The sequence below is a fragment of the Phascolarctos cinereus genome, unplaced genomic scaffold (assembly GCF_003287225.1).
Source record: "Phascolarctos cinereus isolate Bilbo 61053 unplaced genomic scaffold, phaCin_HiC Scaffold_5;HRSCAF=322, whole genome shotgun sequence".
In the NCBI taxonomy this organism is placed as follows: Eukaryota; Metazoa; Chordata; class Mammalia; order Diprotodontia; family Phascolarctidae; genus Phascolarctos; species Phascolarctos cinereus.
In genome coordinates this window covers 290,954,861-290,982,469 of record NW_027555958.1, presented here as the reverse complement: position 1 = coordinate 290,982,469, position 27,609 = coordinate 290,954,861, and the positions used below count along the sequence as shown (strand labels likewise).

The window sequence follows — 27,609 nt, the reverse complement described above, 5'->3', positions numbered from 1 at the left end:
ACCTGCCAGACCACAAGCCCTGAGATTACACCCCTTGAATAAGGTGAAATTACAATGAATAAATCAGTTGTTCCAAAAAGATTTGTTACCTTTACCCAGGATCAGAGTTAAGGGAAGCTTGTCTCTAGACACCTAAGGTAGGTTGGAGTCTGTGATTTTTAGCCCTAGACCTCACAGAAGTTACAACAATGTCCTTTCCCCTTCTTAGAATAAAATCCTCTGACCAATGAAGGATAGTGAGTTCACTACCACTATGCATTTCCGAATTCCCTATGATGTGGGTATAGGGGTGGAATAAATTTTCTTCTAAATATCCTAGGTATGGTCCTGGCCAACCACACTGTAACTTGCCTCATGAGATGAGCCCATCAGTTAAGGTGTGGAATACGTCCTTCTGCACTACAGGTCACACCTTTGTGTTCCTTCTACCCTAGGGCCAATATTCCCTAGGGGAATCTTGGGGATGTTGCTATCCTTCAAGATCAAGCCCTAGAAATTGAGAAAAATATTTGGAGGCTGGTATATCTTTTATATCTTGAGCATCTATGGTATATAGCTGTGCCTGAAGTATTACAATTATATGTGGCTCACATCCACCAAGGCGTGGCACATGAGCACATGGTGGATTATTGGAAGAGGTAGAAAAATTGGCTTGCTCCATCTTTTCCTTAATGGCTAAACAGTAGTACATGAGCTGCCCTATTTGTCAAGCCCATAACGTGGGAAAACTTGTAAAAATGAAAACAACATCTCACTGCCAATGTCGTAACCTTTTATAAATATACAAATTGATTTAAGCGGCTAAACATTGTTACAACAGAGTAGTGTGGTTGTGTAGTTATGCAGGATATGTGGAAGCCCATTCCTGTGTGAAAGCAGATTTCTGTTATAGACAGCATTAGAGAATGAATTCCTAGATTTAATACCTTTTTTCTCTATAAGCAGTGGCAAAAGCGCCCACTTTACAGGACAAATTGCAAAAGAAATCAAAAAGATTTCCAACAACATTTTTATTGACCAAATCACCCTGAGCCTCCAGGTGCAATAGAGCGACAAAAGAGAAATTGAATAAGACAGCTAAAATTTGTACTGAAAATGGACTTAAATGGCTGGGATGTTTTATTCATAGTCCTCACAAGGATAGCATTTACCACCCAAAGAAAAACTGAATTTCTTCCATGTAAAATGTTAACAGGCAGTTCTCTCTCTGACCTTATTAGTTGCTGATGACATTGTCTTGAATTATTGCAAGGCACTAATGAAATGACAAAGTCTTCCATATTTCAGGTACGAGATGCTTTGCCCAGAGAACCAAAGGAACTCAGTCATCCCAACCATCCTGGTGACTGGGTCCAGGTGAAAGTCTGTTAACATAAGATTTTCCTGATACCCTGCAGGAAGGGCCTATGACAGATTCTCCTCACCAGCCAAGCTGCAGTGAAGGGTCAAGGCCTTCCCAAGGGAATTCACAGTTCCTGCTTCAATGCCATCCCATTTCTAAGGAGCCATTAGCCCTATCATTACCTCTGCCTGGGTCTTTTAAATCTTTGAGTACACAAGTTCAGAGGGGAGTGGGTCACCTGCTAGTGAAAAGAAGTTGTCACTCTGGGGTAAGGAGGATGCCCAAGGAGGATCCCCAAGGAATATCCCCAAGGAGGATGCCCAAGGAGGATGCCCAAGGAGGATGCCCAAGGTTTTTTTCTAGCCACATGAGAACTCTGGTTCCTTGAACCATGCACCAAAGTGTGAGCTGAGGTGATGTTTATGTGAGTAGAGAGAAGGGGTGGTGTGTGAGAGATGTGCAGGTAGAAACTGCAAAACCTGGAAGCTAATTGGCAACTTCATTTTATTAGACTTGTTTCACGTGCTATAAATGAAGCTCTAGACCTGCCAGTTGGCCATGTCTGATTCAGGGAAGGGAAGGGAAGAAGCATTTACTAAGTACCTATTATGTGTGAGGATTGTGAGGTATGCAACAGCTCACAGGCCTGATTTGGTGCAGTTTTCTGAGGGATCTAGCTGCTCGCTCAACTTCACCAAAGTTGGTTCTGACTGTCATTTGACTATTGGACTATGCTCATTGAGGGGAACAGAGCCAAGATGGCAGAGTAAAGGCAGGGTTTCACCTGAGCTAGCTATGCTAAGTGTTTTATAGTTATTAACTTATTTGATTCTCACAAAAACACTAAGAGGTAGGTGCCATTATCATTCCTATTTTACAGTTGAGGAAACTGAGGCAGATAGAAGTTAGGCAACTTGCCCAGGAACACACAGCTGGTGTCTGAGACCAGATTTTAACTTGGGTCTGCTAGTCTCCAAGGACCAGCACTCCATCCCCTGCATAATCTAGAGACATTATTTAAAAATCTAAAAATATTGAATGGTCTCCACTTCCTTACTATGATCTAAGAGTTCTATTTGTTTTCTTAAGCCTTTTGATGAGGTGGGGGTTTGGGAAGGAGCATAATGGGGCTCTGAAATCGACTGCTGATAGAGGTGTATGATCTCTTCACCCTGTGATATGGGAGTGTGTAGAGTTAGGATCTCCTCCATGCAGAACCTCCTTCTAATGGGGGAACTCACCACTAATCTCTTCCTGCTCATACTTCATACCACTCATCCAGTAAAGCCAACACATGGGTTCTATGCCTGATTGTGTACCTCTTGACACTGAAGCAGTGTAGCACAGGGGCTGTCGCAGCTCTCTTGCTCCCCATCCCTAACCAGCTCACTTCCTTTTGCAGCCAGACATCTCGCTGATGTCACTTCTATACCGTTCTTCATGAGTGGTATAGCCCACTTGAGTGCCACAGGGCTCTCTACTGTTTTCTGGCTAACCCATAACTTTAATCCTTCAGATACTGCTACTCTATAACTCAGAGCTGTAGAACATCATGAGAACAACACGGACGTTAAAAAGTTTTGTTTCAGAGAGAGCCTTAGGGGGATTTGAAAGCACCATGTGATCTCTCAAGTGCAATTATTTTTCTCCTCCTGCTCAATTCTAGGCCCAGTTCCATAGTCCATCTGTGGTTTGTGCCAGAGTTATGTACTGAGGGACTAGCTCTAAGGGTTGTCCATCCAATTGCATGCTATAATCAGGACAATAGAAATTCTTTATGCACCTGGTTTTTCTGGTATGGTGCTGTTGTTCAGTAGTTTCAGTTATGTCTGACTCTTCATGACCTCATTTGGGGTTTTCTTGGCAAAGATAATGGAGTGGTTTGCCATTTCCTTCTCTGGCTCATTTTATAGCTATGAAAACTGAGACAAACAGGGTTAAGTGATTTGCCCAGGGACACACAGCCAAGTCAGTGTCTGAGGCTAGATTTGAACTCAAAAAAATAAGCCTTTCTGACTCCAGGCCTGGTATTCTATCCATTCCATCCACTGTGCCACCTCACTGACCTTCTAGAATGGTTAAATTTTGTTTGAATAAGTGTGGATCTTCTTTAGGAGGCACTGGAGTGGTCCAGCATTTAATGCAATTAGCACAATGTCATCTACAAATAGTATCATCTGACAGGCCTTACTATCTATAGAGAAGGCCTCTTCCATTTGGACTCTATGACATGAACAGCCTCCACGTCAGGTAAATTTTACCTGAGCATATGCCTTCCTGCTTTATGTCTTGCTTCACAGTAATAATCAGAGGTTTATTAAATAAGTTACTCAAAAATTTTGGTTGATTTGAATTTTTAATTGAAATGCTGAATGCTCTGGCATCTTGGTAATTTTCCAAGTCTATTTTGAAGACATAGTCTCCATGGGAGTGGCAAAGTAGAGAGAATGCTACCAGTCAGGAAGACCTGCATTTAAATCCCACTTCTGACATTTACTAGCTAGGTGGTCATTGGCAAGTCATTCAACATTTCCAAGCCTCAGTCTCCTCATCTAGAAAATAGGCTTGATAATAATGCCTATAGTAACTACTTTACAGAGCTGTAAGGACCAAATGACAAAGTCCTTTGTAAATTTAAACACGTTCTATCAACTTCAGTCACTGTAATTATTTGGAGGGCTGGTGATAATATTTACAGCCTGAGGATTTTTTAAAAAGTCATAACTCCCAAAGTTACACGTCATTCTGACTCTTCATTTCTTTCATCAAAAAAAAAAAATTTTTACATTGGAAGTCACTGATATGAAATGTTAAATGACTGCTTTGTAAGCTAGATTCCAATTAACATAGAAATTATGGGGTTTTTTACTCATAATTATTTGATGAGGGAAGTCAGTGCTAAATGATGATGACACTGGTGATTGCTCACATTCACTGAGTTCACTGAATTGCTTGACACCTTACAGTTTGGTGGGTTAGCTAAATGCTGGGAGTAAGCCATTCACATAATGAAGACGAATTAACCTTTAGAGTTGGCATTAAAGTACTCCAGAACTGTTAATTCAGTCAATGGTTCCTTATTGTCCAAAGAGTTAATTCATTTCCAAACTGAGAACTATCTACTTCCAGGACCTGCTTTCTTTTGCTTCTCTTGCCACTAGCACAGTATCTGGCACAGAGCAGGTAGTTAATAAATGCTCATTGAGGGGGGTACAGCCAAGATGGTGGAGGAAAGCCAAGGACTCACCTGAGCTCTCCCCTAGACCCCTCCAAATACCTATAAAAAATGGCTCTAAACAAATTCTAAAGCTGCAGAACCCACAAAAAGAGAGAATGAAGCAAATTTCCAGCCCAAGTCAATCTGGATGATTGATCTGAAAGGTATATTGCGCTGGGCTGGGAGCGGAGTGCAGTGCCGCGAGGACGTGCAGGCCACAGTGAACCTGGAGCAGGCCTCAGAGGACTGAATCGCGGGCAGCTGTGGCGGTTTACAGACCTCTCAACCCATGAACGCCAAAGACAACTTAGAAGGTCAGTGGGAAAAGTCTGTTTCTGCTGTGAGAGAGGAGCTAGGTCTCAAAGCCAGTTCCAGAGGGCAGAGCGCAGGCGCTGGGGCGGTGGCTGCAACCTGAGCTTCCAGCCCACAGACTGAAGGGGAATCTAGTGGCTGATCAGAGGAGGATTGCAGGGATCTCTTTGCCAGTGCTAAGGCAGGAATCTCTTGCTTTGCCCGTGCTTGGATCTGGGTCACAGTTCTGGACAGTGGTCCTGGGGCAAGGAGGAGCACTGGCGTAGTGGAGCTTGTAGTGGTTGTGGAGAGAAAACCTTCCTCACGGTTCCAGGACAGAAAGGAGTACTTGTGGTCACTAACAGACCAGAGCACAGGCCAGGAAAGGAGTAAACACCTCGCCCCTTATCATACCACCTTGCAAGAACTGAAAATTTACAGGTCCCTACAAGTATCTCTGAAAACAGCTATACAAACCCCTGAAGCTTGGGACAGTACACTCTCCACATTGGAAGCAGACTCTTACCTTAACAAAGAGTTTAAAACTCAAGTAATTGGCTGGGATCATGAGCAAGCAGTGCAAAAAGGGTCAGACCATATTATCTTACTTTGGTGAAAAAGAAGACCAAAACATACAACCAGAAGAAACAACAAGTCAAAGCTCCTACATCCAAAGCCTCCAAGAAAAATATGAATCAGTCCCAGGCCTTGGAAGAGCTCAAAAGGGATTTTGAGAAGCAAGCAAGAGAAGTAGAGGAAAAACTGGTAAGAGAAATGAGAGTGATGCAAGAAAATCATGAAAAACAAGTCAACAGCTTGCTAAAGGAGACCCAAAAAATACTGAAGAAAATAACACCTTAAAAAATAGCCTAACCCAAATGGCAAAAGAGGTCCAAAAAGCCAATGAGGAGAAGAATGCCCTAAAAAGCAAAATTGGCCAAATGGAAAAGGAAGTCCAAAAGATTACTGAAGAAAATACTTCCTTAAAAATTAGAATAGAGCAATTGGAAACTAGTGACTTTATGAGAAATCAAGACACTGTAAAACAAATCCAAAAGAATGAAAAATTAGAAAACAATGTGAAATATCTCATTGGAAAAACAACTGACCTGGAAAATAGATCCAGGAGAGAGAATTTAAAAATTATTGGACTATCTGAAAGCCATGATCAAAAAAAGAGCCTAGACATCATCTTTCAAGAAATTATCAAGGAAAACTGCCCTGATATTTTAGAACCAGAGGGCAAAATAGAAATTGAAAGAATCCACCAATCTCCTCCTGAAAGAGATCCCCAAAGGAAAACTCCTAGGAATATTGTAGCCAAATTCCAGAGTTCCCAGGTCAAGGAGAAAATATTACAAGCTGCCAGAAGGAAACAATTCAAGTACTGTGGAAACACAATCAGGATAACACAAGATTTAGCAGCTTCTACATTAAAGGTACACAGGGCATGGAATATAATATTCCAGAGGGCAAAGGAGATAGGATTACAACCAAGAATCACCTACCCAGCAAAACTGAGTATAATCCTTCAGGGGAAAAAATGGTCATTCAGTGAAATAGAGGACTTTCAAGCATTCTTGATGAAAAGACCAGAGCTGAATAGAAAATTTGACTTTCAAATACAAGACTCGAGTGGAACATGAAGAGGTAAACAGGAAAGAGAAATCATAAAGACTTATTAAGTTGAACTGTTTACATTCCTGCATGGAAAGATGATATTTATAACTCATGAGACCTTTGTCAGTATTAGGGTAGTTGAGAGGAAAAAATTATATGTATGATATAGATAGATAGATTAGAGGGCACAGGGTGAGTTGAAGATTAAGGGGTCATATCTGGAGAATAAAATTAAGGGATGAGAGAGGATTATACTCGGAGAAGAAAGGGAGAGGTAGAATGGGGTAAATTATCTCACAAAAAAAAACAGAAAAGAAAAGCTCTTACAGTGGAGGGGAAACGGGGAAGGTGAGAGGGAATGGAATCTTATTCTCATAGGATTTGGCTTAGGAGGGAATAACATACACATTCAATTGGGTATGGAAATCTGTCTTACCCTACAGGAAAATAGGGGGGAAGGGGACAAGAGAGCAGGGGATGATAGAGAGAGGGCAGATTGGGAAAGGGGTAATCAGAAGCAAACACTTCTGAGGAGGGACAGGGTTAAAAGAAAGAATAGAATAAATGGGGGAGCAGGATAGGATTAAGGGCAATAGAGTTAGTTTTTCACAACATGTCTACTATGGAAGTGTTTTGCATAACTGCACATGTATAACCTATATTGAATTGCTTGCCTCTTCAATGAATGTGGGTGGGGAGGGAGGAAGGGAGAAAATTTGGAACCCAAAGTTTTAAAAACACATGTTTAAAAAAATGTTTTCACACGCAACTGGGAAATAAGAAATACAGGAAATGGGGTACAGAAGTCTATCCTGCCCTACAGGAAAATAGAAGGGGAAGGAGATAAGAGAAGGGCAGGGGGATAGATAGAAAAGAGGGCAGACTAGGGGAAGGGGTATTCAGAATGCATGCCATCTTGGGGTGCGGGGAGGGAGCAAGATGGGGTGAAAATTTGGAACTCAAAATCTTGTGGAAGTAAATGTTGAAAACTAAAAAATAAATAAATTTATATTAAAAAAAATGACCCTAAACAAATTCTAGAACAGTATAACTCACAAAAGACAGAGTGAAACAAATTTCCAGCCCAAGACAACTTGAAAGGTTGGCAGGAAAGGTCTGTTGCACCAGGGTGAGAGAGAAGTACAGTCTAGCGCAGGCCACACCAGCACAGCCTGGGCTCCAGGAAACTAGGAGCAGACCTCAGGGCAACTGAATCAGTGGCAGCAATGGTGGTTTCCAGACCTCTCAACCCAAAGATAACTTAGAAAGTCAGTAAGAAAGGTCTGTCATACCTGGTGAGAATGGAGCACAGTCCAGTACAGGCCACGCCAGCATAGACCCCGCCACAACAAACCAGGTGCAGGCCTTGAGAGTGACTGAATCAGCAGTGTCAGCATCTGCTTCCAGAGCTCTTGGCCCACAAATGGTAAGAGGGGTCAAACAACTGATCAGAAGGAGATTACAGGGGTCTTTTTGCTGGCACTGGGGCAGGACTCTGTTGCATTGCCCATTCTCAGATCTAGTTCACAGTCTTGAATGGAAGTCCCAGGGCAGAGAGGAGCACTAGTACAGCAGAACTTGTGACCACAGAAGAGGGGGGACCCTCCTCACAGTTCCAGGGCAGAAAAGAGTGCTTGTGGTCACTCACAGACCAGACCACAGTCCAGGAGAGGAGTAAACACCTCTCCTTAGATCATACCACCTTAGAAGAACTGAAAACTTACAGGTCCCTAGAAGTATCTCTGAAAACAGCTGCACAAAAACCCTGAACCTTGGGACAGTGCCCCCTCCACTCTAGAAGCAGAGCCCTACTTTAACAAAGATTTAAAAAGTCAAGTAATAGGCTGGATCCCAGCCACTGGGAAAATGAGCAAACAGAAAAAAAAAACCAAACCTCTGACTGTAGAAAGTTAGTTAGTATAGTGACAAGAAAGATCAAAACACACACTTGGAAGGCTACAAAGTCAAAGCTTCTACATCCAAAGCCTACACAAAAATATGAATTTGTCTCAGGCCATGGAAAAGCTCAAAAAGGATTTTGAAAATCAAGTAAGAGAAGTAGAGGAAAAATTGGGAAGAGAAATGAGAGTGATGCAAGAAAATCATGAAAAACAAGTCAATAGCTTGGTAAAGGAGACACATAGAGACACTGAGGAAAATAACAGCTTAAAAAACAGACTAGGCTGAATGGTAAAAGAGGTTCAAAAAGCCAATGAGGAGAAGAATGCCTCAAAAAAAAGTAAAATTGGCCAAATGAGGTCCAAAAGCTCACCAAAGAAAATAATTCCTTAAAAATTAGAACAGAGAAAATGGAAGCTAATGACTTCATAAGAAAGAAAAAACACAATAAAACAAAACCAAAAGAATTAAAAATAGAAGAGAATGTGAAATATCTCATTGGAAAAAACAACTGACCTGGAAAATAGATCCAGGAGAGAGAATTTAAAAATTATTGGAATATCTGAAAGCCATGATCGAAAAAAGAGCCTAGACATCATCTTTCAAGAAATTATCAAGAAAAGCTGCCCTGATAGTCTAGAACCAGAGGGCAAGATACAAAACAAATGGAAAGAATCCACAGATCACCTCCTGAAAGAGATCCCAAAATGAAAACTGCCAGGAATATTATAGCCAGATTCTAGAGTTCCCAGGTCAAGGAAAAAATATTATAAGCAGCCAGAAACAAACAATTCAAATACTGTGGAGCCATAGTCAGGATAACATGAGATTTAGCAGCTTCTACATTAAAGGATTGGAGGCTTGGAATATGATATTCTGGAGGGCAAAGGAGCAAGGATTACAACCAAGAACTACCTATTAAGCAAAACTGAGGATAACCTTCAGGGGAAAAAATGGATATTCAATGAAATAAAAAACTTTCAAGCATTCCTGATGAAAAGACCAGAGGTGAATAAAAATCTGACTTTCAAATACAAGACTCAAGAGAAGCATAAAAAAGTAAACAGGAAAGAGAAATCATTAGGAACTTATTAAAGTTAAACTATTTACATTCCTAATGGAAAGATGATATTTATAACTCACAAGACCTTTCTCTATATTAGGGCGGTTAGAAGGAGTAGGTGCGAGTTGAATATGAAGGGATGATATCTAAAAAATAAAATTAAGAGGTGAGAGAGACATATACTGGGAGAAAGAGAAAGGGAGAGGTAGAATGCGGTAAATTATCTCACATAAAAGAGTCAAGAAAAAACTTTTACAGTGGAGAAGAAGAGAGAGGAGGTGAAGGGGAGTGAGTGAACCTTACTGTCACCAGAATTGGCTCAATGAGGGAATAACATATACATTCAATTGGTTATAGAAAGTTATCTTAACCAACAGGAAAGTAGGGGGGAAGGGGATAAGAGAAGGAGGGGTGATAGAAGCAAAATACTTTGGAGGAGGGACAGGGTGAAAGGTGAGAGAAAATAGAATAAACAAGGAGCAATAGGATGGAGGGAAATACAGTTAGAAATAGGAACTGTGAAAAACATTTTGAAGTAAGTTTCTCTGATAAAGCAAGCCTTCTCTGATAAAGTCCTCATTTCTCAAATATATAGGGAACTGAGTCAAATTTATAAAAATGAGAGCCATTCCCCAGTTGATAAATGATCAAAAGATATGATCAGTTTTCAAATGAAGGAATCAAAGCCATATGAAAAAATACCCTCTCTCACTATTAGAGAAATGCAAATTAAGACAGTTATGGGGTACTACCTCATACCTATTAGATAGGCTAATAGGACAGCAAAGGTAAATGACAAATGTTGAAGGGGATGTGGGAGAAATGAGGCATTACTGCATTGTTAGTGGACTTGTGAACTGATTCAACCATTCTGTAGAACAATTTGGAACTATGCCCAAAAGGCTATAAAAACCATGCATATAGCCATTGATCTAGCAATACCACTACTAGGTCTGTATCCCAAAAGATATAAAAAAAGGAAAAGGACTTATATGTACAAAAATATTTATAGCAGCTCTTTTCTGGGGGCAAAAAATTAGAAATTGAGGGGATATCCATCAATTGGGGAATGGCTGAACAAATTGTGGTATGTGATTATGATGGAATACTGTCGTATTATAGGAAATGATAAACAAGACAATCTCAGAGAAAACTTACATGAACTGATGAAAAGTGAAACATACTGTGCACAAAGTAACAACAATATTATAGGATAATCAGGCATGGATGATTTAGCTATTCTCAACAATACAATGATCCAAGACAGCTCTGAAGGACTTATGATGAAAAATGCTATCCATCACCAGACAAAGAACTGATGGTGTTTGAATGCAGACTGAGGCATACTTTTTTTTAACTTTATTTTTCTTGAGTTTTTTTTTTTGGTCTATGTCCTTTTACAATATGATGATCATGGAAGTGTTTTGCTTGACTACACGTGTATAACTTATATTGAATTGCTTGCCTTCTCGATGGGGGGTGGGGATGGAGAGGGAGGAAGGAAGAGAATTTTAAACTTTTAAAAATTTGGAAGTTTAAAAAATGAATGTTAAAAATTGTTTTTACATGTAACTGGAGGAAAATAAAATACTAAATGCTCACTGACTGGCCAACTGACTACCTTCTTTTTTTTAACATTTTCTGTAAGCAGTTTGACATGTATTCTATAATTCAGCTAATCCTCTTGGAATCTGTGTGTGTCAAACAAGACATGTTTCTTCTCCTTTACCACATTTTAACATGGAAAGATGAGAGAAATGCCAGCTCCCTATCTCCAGGCTAAATTATAGGCCTTTGCTTCAAGTTGCAAAGATGTAAGATGAACTAAAATTCTCAGACTCCTATCATGGATAGGCCTTTTGAGTTTCTTGAAATTTGGGCAAGTCAGCACGTATCTGTCTTGAAATTCAGTTGGTTTCAGTGTGTGGTGAGAGGTCATTTACATGGTGTGATGTCACAAGCCCACAGGACCACAACAGGAGGACAGGTCATGAGGTGACCACTTACCCGAGACTGCTGATGCTTTCTGTAGTAGTCATTCACATTAAAATCATCCAGGTCAATGATCAGGCCCTGCTTACACATTTCACAGGTCTTCACGGCCCCTAGTTCCGCACCTGAAGTTAGAAAAAGAGTCATATGTTCCCAATGACTGTGTATAGGTTTATGTGTGCACTTGATTTGGGTGGATGATATTTAGAAAGGCATGTACATTATTATTTGGTACTATAGCGAAACTTTAAAGCTGATTTTCATGCAAGTTTGCTAACCTTGGACTGGGGTCTACTTAACCTCTTTGTAATGAGAGTGATTATCACAAGTTTAAGGATGTATTCCAAATAAACCTTTTTAAAAGTCTGTACAGGACTAAGGAAGGTGTGAGTGACCTTTCACGGCCAAAAGAGTATATACTCAAGGCTCACAAGGATCCGAGTTAGTAAGTGATACAGGTACAGACATATACATATATACAGACAGAGAGACATACATATACAAATACATATATAAATATTACTTTCAGGCCTTAGATAGATGGCATAGTCACTACATCACACATATACATATATAAATACATAAATATGTATATTATATACATACATGTATATATAACATAAGTATAAGCACATATGGACACACACACACACACACACACACACACACATATATATATATATATATATATATATATATGTATTATATTCTAGTAAACCAAATTAACACTTTTCTTCGTTTTGTTTGTTTGTTTATTTGGTTGGCTTTTGCTTTTTTTGGTGAGGCAATTGGGGTTAAGTGACTTGCCCAGGGTCACATAGCTAGTAAGTATCAAAACACTTTTCTTACAACTGCTTCCACAGATCCTTTCTGAGCCAACTCCTTGCTTGACTTGATTCAAAGGAGCAGAGCTGTTCTCATTGTGGAATTTTTCTCATTCAGAGTTCAATCACTTAGAGAATATTGTTTAGCAATGTAGACATTTTTACTTTACCAAGAGGATCTTTTTCACTCCTGAAAATATTCAATTCAATTGAATAAATTTTTACTTTTTAAAATGCACTGAGATTCAGGTTTTCAGAATCATGTATGATAATTAGATGTACACACAGTTATTTATAGATAATTATATAACAAATCTTATTCACTCAGAGGTCATCTGCCCTGGGTCCCTAAGCCCTTCTGTATTTCCAGCTCTCTAGGAAGCATCAAAGAAGAGGGATTGCTATTATCTCATCACTACTTCCTGTGAGCTAATCCCTAGCTTCACAGGCCCCACCTCAATCAGGAAAAGGATTAATTTGTCAGCCTATTGCATGGGCTCAGGACCTCTGCCCATGCCCGGCAGAAATATGAACCCATATTCTGGCACAGGTCCAAGCGACCTACAGGAATATCAATGTTCTGGCCTGTTTGCTTTCCGGATTTTTTTTTTTTGCCACTTCTCTTGCCTCCCTCACAGACTTGTAGCCCCGGGCACCTAGGACTCCTGTGCCGGCCTGTTCTTCCTGGCCCCAGCTGACCTTTGGCACTTGTTCCCCGTACCTGGCTGGATGCATTACATCTGTTCAACCCTAACTGTATCCGGACTTCTGTCTGGATCCATCCTGGCCAGCTGGGCCCCATTATCATCCATAACCTGCTGTGACACTTTACTAATGGGACCTATGTACGTTTTCATATGCATATATTATGCATCTATATCTACAAATGAATGCATACATCTCTAAAATATTATACATTTAAGGGCTATTTTAATAACCAAGTATTCCATTTGTGAGCTATCTTTCTTGTATTGATTTATCACTTACATAATAATTCTACATGAAGTTTGTGGGCTGTACTCGTTAAAACAGTAGATAGAATAAAATAAATTTTAGAAATTAGAATTTTAGTGTTTAGTCATTTTTCAGTCATGCCTGACTCCTTGTGACCCCATTTGGGGTTTTCTTGGCAAAGATACTGGAGAGGTTTGTCATTTCCTTCTCCAGCTCATTTGACAGATAAGGAAACTGAGGCAGACAGGGTTAAGTTACTTGCCCAGGGTCACACAGCTAATAAGTATCTGAGATGTGAACTCAGGAAAAGGAGTCTTTCTGACTCTAGCCCTGGCACTTACGCCACCTAGCTGCCCCAAAGTTAGGACAAAATCTTTGTGTGTGTGTGTGTGTGGTGTGTGTGTGTGTGTGTGTGTGTGTGTGTGTGTTTTGTTTTTAATTTTTAGGCAATTGGGGTTAAGTGACTTGCCCAGGGTCACACAGCTAGTAAGTGTCAAGTGTTTGATCTGAGGCCAGATTTGAACTCAGGTCCTCCTGATTTCAGGGCTGGTGCTCTTTCCACTGGGCCACCTAGCTGCCCCCAGGATAGAATCTTAGAAATGGAAAGGACTTTCAGAGTGAGTGGCCTTAGATGCTCCTTACCCTCTTCCATGTAGTCCTTCACCATCCTCAATGGAGGTAATAGAGTAATGGAGCAGCTAGTGACTGGGAATCCCGTCCCTACTGCAGCAGTCCATTGTATCTTTGGATATCTTGGGGTTGCTGTCTGTCTGACACTAATCAGTAAAGATAGATGCTAGCAGCATCACTTGATTCTAAGACTTTTAAGAAATCCCACTTTCCTCATAAGCTTGGTAAAAAATGTATGTATTTGGAATGTTCTGCTGACTGTGTATTCTAAGTATTTTAAGCAAAGGAAAACAAGACTCTACCATTATGGCAAGTAAAGAGTAAGCTTACTTACAAGACTGCCTATTGGGCAGCATGATGAGCTCTTTCTGAATTCATCCTGTGGTGCTGTTGCTCTCCCTCTCACACCTACCTGATGTAATCTTTACTTTCAGCCACTTTTTCAGGCACTCCTGGTGAACAAACTGCAGGCTTCCCACGCAGCCACAGGGCTCCATCAGCGGGTTGGTTGGGGAACCCCCAGTTATCTGACAGATGCGGCATAAGTCTCCCTCCTCCTCTGAATCCTCCTCCAGAAGACTAAATGGAAAACAAGCTCCATGTGACCAGGCAGCTACACTCTCCCAATTGCCCATTTCCACAAATGCTAGTTGCTGGGGTGTGAATGATAAAAAGAGAGAATAGATTCTCTGCTGCTCTGTTTCATGTTAACCAGTTTCCAGTCTTTACCTTGAAAGGCCCGTATTCTGATGTTCTGAATATTGTTGCTTTAAGCTTTTGTGGTTACATATAATATGATTAAGGATTCTCAAATGGTCTTCTTTGTAGTTCTAGATGGAAAGATATAAGGCTCAACTGTGATGTCCCTTGTACAAGGAGCTCAGCGTGCAGGTGAGAAAATATAAGACAGCTCTTTGCTTCCTGTTAAGTGAATTAAAACAGAAAAACTGGACCTTACATCATGTGGTGAGGGCATTAGATTGGGTACTACCTATGTAAATCACACAGAGAGTATGGGTCTACAGAGAAGAAAGCAGAATTGAGGAAGGCAAAGATAAGCAGACTATACCTCCCAAAAGAAATAAACTTGTGGGACCTAAAAATAATATACCATTTTACTGATAGAGAATCTATACTGGCAATGTATGTCAATATAAGAACAACATATAATTAGTAGAATCTATAAAAAAGATCAGATCACAGAATAATTAACTACCTCTTTTTGGGGAGAACTACATGGATTCTGAAAGGGGAAAATTATTCCTGAATTATTTTTGAGGGAGTAAATATGCATATAGATAAAACGGAACCCATAGGGTTGAATGCATCTAGGTTTTAAAAAAAACTTTAAAAACAATTTCATGTCAATGGTTTTATATATAGTATACACATGACTTTTTTTTTTTTAGGCAATTGGGGTTAAGTGACTTGCCCAGGGTCACACAGCTAGTAAGTGTCAAGTGTTTGATCTGAAGTCACATTTGAACTCAGGTCCTCCTGACTTCTGGGCAGGTGTTCTATCCACTGTGCCACTTAGCTGCTCCCTTACACATGACTTTTAATTCCTGTAGGTCATGGGTTCTTAACCTTTTCTGTGTCATGGACCCCTTTTGGCAATCTGACAAAGCTTATAGACCCCTTCTCAGATGAATGTTTTTAGATATATAAAATAAAATACATAAGGTTACAAAGGAAACCAATTTTATTGAAAATTATAAAAATATTTTTAAAAAATCCACAAATTTATGGACCCCCAAATTAAGAACCTCTGCTGCAGACAGTTAAATATGACCACATGCTAAGAAGACTTAGCATTTCTCCAGAGCCATGGGCCATTCCCAGTAGGCTGATCTGAGGATTTCACTAAACCGTGCAACTGGTAGGAGCCACAGACAAGGTGTGTGTACAAAGGGAAAGGATACTAAAAGAGAGCAGCAACATGACTGATTGTGATTGCTGTAGGAAGTTTTTGTATAGCTCTGTGTATGAACAGAAAAGTGGCAGTGATGTTTCGCTATGAATAAATGCAAGGTAATGTATTGAGGGAAAATAACTATAGGATGATGGAGTTATTAGTTGCAGCCTGGAATCAGACACTGATATATGTTGTTGTAACCCAGGAGGTTGTAACCCTATACCCCCTCCTCTCCATCTCCCTTCCCAGCAACCCTCTCCCTCCCCATTCCCAATATTCTGGACATTATCAGGAAGGACAGTGTAAGCAAAATTATTATCTACTCCTCATATAAATTCATCCTTCGCTGAAGTACTCCAGTGTCTCACTGAGTCATGCAAGGCAACCTTAGATTCTCAAAGATGACCCTACTATGCTGGAAAAGCTTTGAATATGGGTTCTGCACTAGACTGCATGCTTGTCATCTGAGGATGTAATCTGAGGTAAGATTGAAGAGACATGAGCCAGAAATCTGGTTACCAGGTGATGATTTTTTTTTCTTTTGGATAAAGAATCTCATCAAACCACCTATTAAAGGAGGAAGGAGTAGGGATCCACCTTGGTAGAGAGAGTATTCACATGTCTATGCAAGCAAGGGTGATCAAGGGAACTCTTGATTTACTGGACTGTTATGGAGCTGGGTATATGCTGTAGCCCTTTGCTGGGAAGACACTAATTCTTAATTAGTTCCCAGGGATTGGTGGGTTTCATTGAAGATAATTGGCTCCTGAGGTGGGGGGGGGTAGAGGGGAAGGCAAGAATTTGTGAAGGAATTTCCTCCCTCTATAGTCTGTAAGAAAACTTGTTAAAACAAACAAACAAACAAACAGCCCTTCCCTTATCTTCTGGAACTTTGTTCTAAGACTTTCTCTCTTCTTTGACTTTTGGCAAAGGGGAAGAAGGGATATCTCTTCTCTCTTCCCCTCTACCCCAACTGGCAATAAGGGCTTGCAGGAGAGACACAGAGATCTACTTTGTTGGGTCTGAAGCAGGACCTAGGGTCTCTGGTGGTATTCTCTTGCCTCCCTGTGAAGCACCACTTTCAGGAAGTACTTATAGCAGAAGGACTAAAGAAAGGCATACCCTGACTCTGAGAAATCTGGGCTGTATGTTACTTGGCTTGTGCATATCTGAAATGAATATAAAATAGGGATCAAGTTGTTCCACAAAGGGACTATGGGGGAGGAGGGGAATATGATGAGTTTTTTTTGGAGAATAGAGAAATAAAGAAAAGTTCTCTATTTTATATTAATGTATTTGTTAATGCACTCCTGTGAGCAGTGATGTTCTTTTCTGAGTAGCATGCTCTTAGGGAAATTGCCATCTGCTGGGCAGCTAGCACCCAACACAGGAATTCAGGAACTCTCAAACTCATCAGATAGCCACCAAAGATGGAAACATCTATTTCTCCAGATTGCTAGTTTCTGAGCTGTGCTCAGAGAGGAAAAGAGAAAGGCAGAAGAAGGCAACCAGAGACTTGAGGCCTCCCAAGGCAGGTATATATGCCCCTGCTGCAGGCAACTGTGGGAGAGAGGGGAAAGAAATCCCCTTTCTCCCTTGCCAGAAGCCCAAGGGAGAGAAAGTGCTGGAATAGAGACCTGAAAGAGAAGAGAGGAACCATTTCTACAAGTCTTCTCATAGATAGGGTGGGGTAAGGTGGGTTGGGATGGCTTTTTTGGGGGGGGACAATGTTATTCCAGAAGAGTCCCTCCCTCTGATACTGGATTGCCAGTTATCTTCAACAAAACCCATCAATCACTAAGGAACAATTAGGAATTTCTGTGTAATCTCATCAAAGTATAGGTATCTCACTCAGCCAAGGACCAGAGCACATGTACCAGCTCCATGATGGGTATCGAGGATAGTACACTAGTACAGAAAATCAGGGCTATCTCTGATTATATCTACATATATACTATGGACATATAAATATATTAAACTATGGTGTGTCTGGGACAGTGTGTGGGCTTTTGGCTATTGTCCCTGAAGAAATATAATGAAACTAGACAAAGTCCACAGAGAGGAAGTTAAAGGGATTAGTGGAGATAGTTGTGAAAATCAACTAAGAAGATTAAGACTTTTCCCTGAAAAGATGAAAATTGAGAGGTCCATAAAATCATTGAAGACATGGCCAAGGGGATGATAAATTGGCTTAATTAACAAATCCTGGCTGAATATATCTAGGGTTTATTCCTTGAAGCTAGAAAAATAAGTTTGGTACAATCAGAGTATTACATTGTAGAAGGGTAATAAAGTCATTACCCTAATACACACACACATAAAGTGTGTGTGTGTGTGTGTGTGTGTGTGTGTGTGTGTGTGTGTGTACATATTAGGCTGGGAGGGAAGGGGTGGGGGAACAAGCATTTATATAGCATCTACTATGTGACAGGCACTGTGGTAAGTGGGTTTTTTTTTAAACAAATATTATCTCATTTGATATTCACAATAACTCTGTGAAGTAGGTGCTATTATTATCCATGTTTTACAGACGAGGAAACTGAGACAAACAGAATCTAAGTGATTTGCCCAGAGTCACACAGCGAATGTTTGGGGCCATGTGTGAACTCAGATCCCCTGACTCCAGGTGTAGTGCTTTATCTACTATACTATTAGCTGCCTCCGAGAATGTTAACACCTTCAAAAAAATTCAGAAAGATTAATGGAGAGTGGATCCATAAATCTTGGTGAATTATTATAAGAAACCTAGATATTGCACTCTCATCTCTCATTTTTTCTTAAATCCCTGCTCTACACCCCTTCCTCAGAACTGAACCCTCCCTTGTTACATACAAAGAAAAACAGTTAAGCAAAATACCTCTCCTAGCTTACACAACATTATCGCCTAATGGCCTCCTATCCCTCTCTGCTAAGAGAAGAGAGATAAGTATTATTATTGTTTTCCAGGATTGTCACTGGTTTTCCTGGTTCTCAGACTGTGGTTTCCTTGTCATGATATTTTCATGTACATTGTTGTAGTCATCATCAATCACATTCTTTAGGTTCTGCTTATTTCATTTTACATCAGTTTATACAAACCTTCCCATGTTTCCCCTCTTGAATTCCTCCTATCAGTTATTTCTTACTGCACAATATTATTCTGCTACATTTACATACAACAATTCATTTGGCTATTTACCAGTCAATGGGCATCAACTTTGCTCCCAGTTCTTTGCTACTATAACAAGAGTACTGTTCTGACTAATCTTTCCCTATGGGCTCTTTCACCCCACTAGGGTATGTGCCCTGAAGGGAGATCTCTGGGTCAAAGGTGATGGCCAGTTGAGTCACTCTTCTCACACAGTTTCAATATTATTTCAAGAATAGTTAGATCAATTCATAGCCCTACTAACAGCATATCTTGTGTATCTTGCCACATTCTCCCCCAACACTATTATCACTCTTTGGTCATTTTTACAAATTTGCAGGTTGTGAGATGAAACCTCAGTGATGTTTTAATTTGTATTACTCAGTTCTTAGTGATTGGAAACATATCATATGGTCATACATAACACACGATTTTTCTTTTGAAAGCTGTCCATTCCTAACTCTGAAGGCTGAGCCAACAAAGCCTTTCCATAATACTTCCTTTGTATCACTGCTAAACTCAATACTGAGCTAGATGGAGTCCTGACACTGTCGCTTTATATTCATGCATGTGAGCCTACTTCAGATTAGGTATCAGTAATATACATTCAGTAATATAACCATAAGCCCAAACCCATTTCTTAACCTTGTTAAGGGAACTTGAAACATTAAGAGATGATACTAGGCAGGGGAGATCTGTTCTATTTTCTAAGCATCTTTTTTTCTCTTTCTTTTCTTTTCTTTTGGTAACTTACCAATCTCTCACTCCAAAACATTTTAAAAAGAGAAAACACTTCTCAACAGCACCAAGAACCAAAGCTCAACAGTTGATACATACTTAAAGTTATATTAATATTAGCCACAAGTCCGATCCTCATCTCAATAGAATCTGAGTCGTTTCTGTGAAAAATTGAGAAGTAAGTGTTTGGTCCCTTGTCAGCCACTTCTTTCTGCATCCTTCCTCCCTGTCCAAGCACTGCCATACTCCCAAGCTGCCTAACAATCCACAATTACTTTCCTCTTCCTTTTTTCAGAAACCTCATTAAAAGTCTCATTCCTTTAGTTTCTTGATCTCACCTGTCAGGAAGAAAATAGCTTTAGAAACTAATTCATATTGAGATTTCCCAAGACAGTAGCTTATCATGTCACCTCTTCAACAAGGATATGTATATTTTTAAAAAAATTGTTATAATCAAAGAACAAATCCTTCATAGTAGAATTTCCGATGTCATAGGAGTTGGAGGAGGTATTTTTGAACAGGGAGTGCTTTGAGTCTCTTAGGAATGGATATTTTTTTCATATAATTTAATTTAAAATGGGAAAACAATGCTATTAATCATTAGGTTCCCATTCTATACTTAGTTATAAAAACAGGGGAGAGCCTTAATGAATGTGGAGAAAGCAAACATTTTGACATGGACTATTACTGATATTGAGAGACTAACACCTATCAAAGCTCACTGAGCAGCAAATGTGAACGTAAATTCTTTTGGGTGGTTCCTTCCTTATTCTCCTAATCCTGATACATCATTACTGAATTTCCTTATTCACAAACAAATGTGATTTTTGTCTGTCTGGATATAAATGGCTGATAGATGTGTACTACATAAAGATAAGAGAAAAGGGGAGGGGTACTAAATTTTTTACTAGTTAAAAGTAAGGCACAGGTAGTGGATATTTGAGAGGGTCTATCTCAAATCTCTTCCTCTGTCCTCACTGATTGCAAATTTATCAGAACCTTTGCCACTGGAAAATATCCCAGTTAAAAGCATTTCTTTCTGTAGACATATGCTACCAAAATTCCCGAGTTAAAATAGATTTACCATATAGCCATATGATAAAGATGTGTTAACATTATGCCAATTAACCATTTAATTAATCTAGTTGTTTGCAATTTTGCTAACATAGATATGAACAAAGAAGTCACATTATTTTAAAAATGTGTTATTTATTTCTTTTAAACATTATTTTCTTTTAAAATTTTGAGTTCCAAATTCTCTCCCTCTCTCACCCGTCTCTCCTTCCCCACTCAGAAAGCAAGCAATATAATATCAATTATACATGTGAAATCATGCAAAACATATTTCCATATTAGTTACATTTTTTTAAAAAGCAAGAAAAATAAAAAGAGGAAATTATACTTCAATTTGCACTCAGAGTTTATCAGTTCTTTCTCTGGAGGTGGATAGCATCATGAGTCCTTTGGAATGGTCTTGGATCATTCTATTGATCAGAGTAACCAAGTATCTCACAGTTGAGCATCATTACAACATTGCTGTTACCATGCACAATGATCTCCTGGTTCTTACTTCACATTGAATCAGTTCAGATAGGTCTTGCCATATTTTTCTGAACCCCACCCCCTACCTCATCATTTTCCATAGCACAATAGTACTCCATCACAATCATATGGCACAAGGTGTTCAGCCATTTCCCAAATGATGAGCATCCCCCTCAATTTCCAATTCTTTGCCACCATAAAAAGAGCTGCTATAAATATTTTTATACATAAGGGTCCTTTTCCTTTTTCTTTGATCTCTTTGGAATATAGACCGGACACTGCTGTGTTAAAGGGTATGCACAGTTTGATAGCCCTTTAGGCATAGTTCCAAATTGTTCTCCAGAATGGTTGGATCAGTTCACTACTCCACCAACAGTTCATTAGTGTACCTATTTTTCCCTCATCCCCTCTAGCATTTGTCATTTCTGATAGGTGTAAGGTGATACCTCAGAGCTGCTTTCATTTGCCATTCTCTAATCAATAATGCTTTAAAGCATTTTTTTTTCAGATGACTATAAGCAGCTTTGATTTCTCCTGAAAACCACCTATTTAAATCCTTTGACCATTTGTCAATTAAGGAACGGCTCTTATTTTATAAATTTGACTCAGTTTTATAATCAGTATATATTTGAGAGATGAGGCCTTTATCAGAGAAACTTGCTGTGAAAATTTCTAGTATTAGTTCATTATCTATGGTACTTTTTAGCAAAATATAGTTTCCCTGATTATCCCTTTTGATTAGGTCTATTTTTGTTTTTGCTTTGTCTGAGGTCATGATTATTACCCCGACCTTTTTTTTTTTTTAGTTTAGTTGAAGCATATTAGGTTCTGTTCCAGCTTTTTATTTTAATTCTGTGTGTGTGTTTCTGTTTCAAGTATATCTCTTGTAAACAACATATTGCTGGATTCTGGCTTCTAATCCATTCTGCTATCTGCTTCTGTTTTATGGGTGAGCTTATACCATTCTCATTCACAGTTATGACTGCTGTGTATTTCTCTGCATCCCATTTTCTTCTGTTCCTTCTTCTTTTTCTTTTTCATCCTACCCCTCCACAAAAGATTTTGTTTCTAACCACTCTCTCCCTTAATCTGCCCTCCCTTTTATCATCTCTCCCCACCCCATCCTTAGTTTTATCCCCCTCCCCTCCAATTCCCCTATTGGGTAAGTTACATTTCTATACATAAATGAGTGTATTATATATCCTCCCTCTTTGAACCAATTAAAATGAAAGTGAGGTTCAAGAATTTTCCCTTCCACTGTAAAAGTTCCTCCTTGTACACCTCTTTTTTTGTGAGAAAATCCCCATTCTACCTCTCCCTTCCCCCTTCTGCCAGCACTCCTCTTTCTCACCCCTTCATTTTTCTAGATCATTCCAACATAATCAACTCATATCCATGCCATCTGTCTATATAAACTTCTTTTAATTGCATTAATAATGATAAAGTTCTTAGGCGTTATATGTATCATATTCCTATTCATAAATGTAAACAGTTTAACTTCATTCAAGTCCCTTATGAGTACTCTTTTATGTTTACCTTTTTATGCTTCTCTTGAGTCTTATGTTTAAATGTCAATTTTTTTATTCAGCTCTGGTCTTTTCATCAGGAATATTTGAAAGTCTTCTATTTCATTAAATATCCATTTCTCCCCCCCCCCCAAAGGATTACACTAAGTTTTGTTGGGTAGGTGATTCTTGGTTGTTATCCTAGCTCCTTTGCCCTCTGGAACATCATATTCCATGTCCTTCACTCCTTTAACATGGAAGTTGCTAAATCTTGTGTGATCCTGAGTGTGGCTCCATGGTATTTGAATTGTTTCTTTCTGGCTGCTTGAAGTATTTTCTCTTTGACCTGGGAGCTCTGAAATTTGGCTATAATATTCCTGGGAGTTTTAATTTTAGGATCTCTTTCAGGAAATGATCAGTAGATCCTTTCCATTTCTATTTAAACCTCTAGATCTAAGATATCTGGACAGTTTTCCTTGATAATTTCTTGAAAGATGTTGTCAAAGGCTTTTTCTTTGACAATGGCTTTCAGGTAGCCCAATAATTCTTAAATTATCTCTCCTTGATCTATTTTCCAGGTCAGCTGTTTTTCCAATAATGTATTTCATATTTTTCTTCTATTTTTCCATTCTTTCAACTTTGTTTCATTGTTTCATGGTGTCTCATGGAGTCATTAGCTTCCATTTGCCCAATTCTAATTTTTAAAGAATTATTTTCTTCAGTGAGATTTTGTATCTCTTTTACCATTAGGCCAATTCTGTTTTTAAAGGTGTTATTTTCTTCAGTATTTTTTAATGCCCCTTTTACCAAGCTATAAATTCTCTTTTCATAATTTTCTTGCATCACTCTCATTTCTACTTCCATTTTCTTCCTCTTCCATTCTTATCTCTTTCTTTAACTCTTTCAGGAATTCTTGTTGGTCTTGGGTTCAATTAGTATTTTTCTTTAAAGTTTTGTTTGTAGCTATTTTCACATTGTTGCCTTCTTCTGAGTTTATATCTTTGTCTTCCCTGCCACTGTAGTACCATTTTATGATCAAATTCTTTTTTTCTTGTTGTTGTTTGCTCATATATCCAGCCTATTTCTTGACTTAGAATTTTATATTAAAGTTGGGCTCTGCTCAGTAGAAAGACACAGTCTCAAGCTTCAGGCTTTTTCATGCTGCTATTTTCAGAGCTAGTTATGGGGGTTTGCAAGTTTTTGGTGCTTCCAAGGTAGTGTGATCCTGGGAAAGATATGTTTCCTGATCCCCTGGCCTGCACTCTGGTCTTTACCCAGGAAGGGCCCCTAGTCCCCTGCAGCCACAAGTGTTAGCACTTTCTTTGCCTTGTTCCCTTGTGACTAACTCCCATATCTCCTTTCTACCCTGGAACTAAGACCCAGAAATGCATATAAGCGATAGAGTTGCCAACCACTGCCAGCCCTACCCAGTGCCAGCAAAGGGTCTCTGTTATCTTTTTTTTTTTATCAACTGTCTGACCCTCTACTGTCTTTGGGCTTAGAAATCCTGAAGTTGCTACTGCTACTGCTGCTGAGGCTTCTGTTGCTACTGCTGTGTAAGGGCTCCAGGGAGGCTTCCACCTTAGTGTCACAAACTTCTCTTGTCAACCCCTAAGTTTTCTTAGGCCAGAAAAATGTCTCATCTTGACCTTTTGTTAGCTCTGCTGCCCCCAAATTTGATTTGAGGTGTTATTTTAAAGTTGTTTGGGGGGGGGCAGAATGTTGGGAAAATTCAGCTGGGTTGCCTCTAATCCACCATCTTGGCTTAGCTCTCCCCCACATTCACATTTTAAAAGGAGAGTTCCAGATTGACAAAGTATGCTTAATTCACAGTAAAAAGGAATCATAAGAAAAATGCATTCTGTGACTTCTAAAAGCAGCTAAGTGAAAAGTTATATGTAAGCCCAATTTCACCTCATCACCTCAAAAAAGTTAGAAATTCACACCAAATGAATGTTTAAAAGTGGCTAAAATAAGGGTGAAAGAAAAAATTCCCCACAAAAAAAAGCAGAGAGACTGAGGCAAAGAACAAATAATGAAAACTTTCTAAAATACAATGAAGAATTGCTATTGGAGTAAGAGAATGGCAATTTAAAACTCCAGAAAAAGAAACTAATTCCATGATAACTACAACTAAAAATTCAGGCAGAGAGAATGGAATGGCCACAAGAACCCTGAGTGTTGGAAAGCCTGAAAAAAAAGGACTGAAGGAAAAAATTAAAGAATTATATTATAGCTCTTAATGAAAAACTCAAAAGAAGAACTGATCATATAGAATGGAAGCTGGAAAACAACAGCAAGACAATGAACACCTTGAAACAAAGAACAGAGAAGACAGAGTCCTAAATTCAGCAATAGAAAAAAAAAAGATTATTAGAACAAAATCAAAAGGTAGCAAAATTGAAAGTATAGCTCTATAATTAAAAAAAAATAACCTGAAGAAGATAGAAGCTATAAGAATCACTGGCTTCCCAGGGGGAAAAAAAAACCCCATAGATCATATCTGAATAAATCATAAAAGAATTTACCCAAAAGGGCAAATTAAGATCAAATGAATCCAAAGCATACTACAGGAGATGAATCCCCAGTTTAACTCATGCATAAATGTGTCTGCTAAAGTACCAGAACTTCTAGGTCAAAAAAAAAGTATTACAAGTAGCTAGGAAAAGACAGAATAGGTAACATGGAATTCTTGTAAGAACTACTTACCACTACTCATCATTGATGAGAAATTAAAGAAAAGGCTGAAGTATTTCATGCTTAAGAAAAAAAAGCAAAACCAAAAAAAAAACTCCAAAAAACAAAGGAAAATAGCTTGTACCTACAAATAACTAGACAATTTTGAAAGTAATGTGTAAAATTTATTATATACATAAAAGGCAAGCATTATAAGAATGGTAATTCACAGTTTCACATAGATTCTTCTTTTTGTGTTCAGCTGTATGTTTGGAAATGCTCTTTTTTTTGGCATTTAAATTCATAGCAAAATCTTTTTTTAAAACAATCAAATATTATATGTCTGTTAACTAGAATGTAGAGTGTAGTGTATGAAAGAAAGTAATGGAAAGATAGGTTTGAGCTAAACTGTGTAAGGTTTTAAATGTCAGAGAGAGAAGGTCTGCATTGGATCCTAGAAGTAAAAGGGAGTTATTGGAGTCTAGTAAATAGGAAAGTGACATAGTCAGACTTATGCTTTAGGAATGTGGCTTTGGCACTATTGTAATAGAGCTCTATTTTTCTCTAGTTCATGGTATCTTTATAAAACGTGATAGTTTACTAGGGTAAAACTCACAAAAAATGAACTATTTCATGTATCATTTATAGAACAGAATTTAATAAAAATTGTAATAAAAAAGTAACTATGAACAAAGGACACAGACTTAAATGGAGACAAAATAATGTTATCCTAATTAATGAGTGAGTCAAACGACAAATCTTAGAAACAATAAATAATTACATTAAAGAAAAAAATAATATAATGAAACACATCTCAAAATTTGTGTACTGAAGCTAGAGTAGTCTTTGGAGGAAAATTTCTCTTTCTGAACATTTGTATTAACTGGATAAATAAACTCATAACTTTAAATTTTTAGAAAAACCAACAAATTGATCATCTCTAAGTGAGTAAAAGAGAAGATATTTTGAAAACCAAACAAGAGATAAAGTAGGAAATGAAAATTATGAAGTTGATACAAAAACCAGATTTTTATTTTGTTTTTTAAAGACCCCCCCCCAAAATCAATAAACCATTAGCTAATTTGATTTTTAGAGAAAGGAAAAAAACAAATCATCAAAAAAAAGGAAAAATTCACAAATAGAAAAGAAATACATAAAATTATTAGGAACTACTACACCCAATTACATGTCAAGAAACTGAAAACTTAAGTGAAATAAATATTCATAAAAATCTAAAATGCTCAGATTAACAAAGCATGAAAGAAGAAAATCTCAAAAACTTCTCATAAAAAAATAGAGTAAGCCATAAATGAACTCCCAAAGGCAAAAGAAAAAACTCTCTGGTCCAGATGGATTTATAGGTTAATTCTCTCAAATATTTGAAGAATTACTCTTTATTATAATGTATTCTCAAAAATAAGGCAACACTTTGCCAAACTTTTACTACAATTTAAATATAGTACTGATACTCAAACCAAGAAAAGAAAAAAAAAGAAAAAACCATATAGGGATATGCTATATACCATATAAAACCATATGCTAGGGATTGTGCTAGGAAATGGGAATACAGAGGCAAAGATGAAACAACAATTCCTACCCTCAATGTATACACATTCAATTGAGGTTTAGAGATTAGGGGGAGACAACATATACATATACAAGCAAGTAAAAATATTTTAAAAATAAATACAAGAATTTTTTTTCCCCTGGGGAAAGCCTAACTGATAGTTGGGGATCAGAAAAGGTATTGTGTAGAAGGTATTACATGAGCTGAGCTTTGAAATAGAAGATTCTAAGAGGCAGAAGTGATGAAGGTGTGCGTTCTTAGCATGAGAGACAGGAAGGGCAAAGGCATGGGGATATGAGATATATGTGGAGAATACTAAGAAGGCTAGTTTGACGGGATCACAGGGTATCAAGAGGAGAGTAATATATAATAGAAACTAGAAAGGCAGATTTGAAGCCCAGTTTGTGAGGGTCTTTAAATGCCAAACAGAGAAGACAAAATCAATAAATAAGAGCTTCAATAAAGCAGCAAGATAAAAAATAAATCCATGCAAATCATCAGTTTCTCTGAATATTCCTTTAAAAAATCCAGGAGAAAGGGATAAGAAGAGACATTCCATGTAAGATAAACTAGATTAACTATCTGGGGAATGACCTACCAAGATGCATATAAGACCTACAAAAATAGCACTACTACACAATAATTATTATAAAAATAAAAGAATATCCTAATACTTAAAGAGATATTCAATACCTATGCTTGGGCCT

At 38.4% G+C, this 27,609-nt stretch overlaps 1 protein-coding gene across 7 annotated transcripts in view; it reads right to left on the bottom strand.

Annotated features, from left to right (window-relative positions):
- MARCHF10 (membrane associated ring-CH-type finger 10) overlaps positions 1–27,609 on the bottom strand; it is a 191,299-nt gene that overhangs the window by 36,408 nt on the left and 127,282 nt on the right. For all 7 annotated transcript variants that reach the window (XM_020997650.2, XM_020997654.2, XM_020997651.2 and 4 more), the window contains 2 exons: positions 14,245–14,411; positions 11,440–11,549 (listed from right to left, as the gene is read on the bottom strand). In XM_020997650.2, the coding sequence (XP_020853309.1) occupies positions 11,440–11,549; positions 14,245–14,411 (277 nt within the window). The remainder of the gene's footprint in view (positions 1–11,439; positions 11,550–14,244; positions 14,412–27,609) is intronic.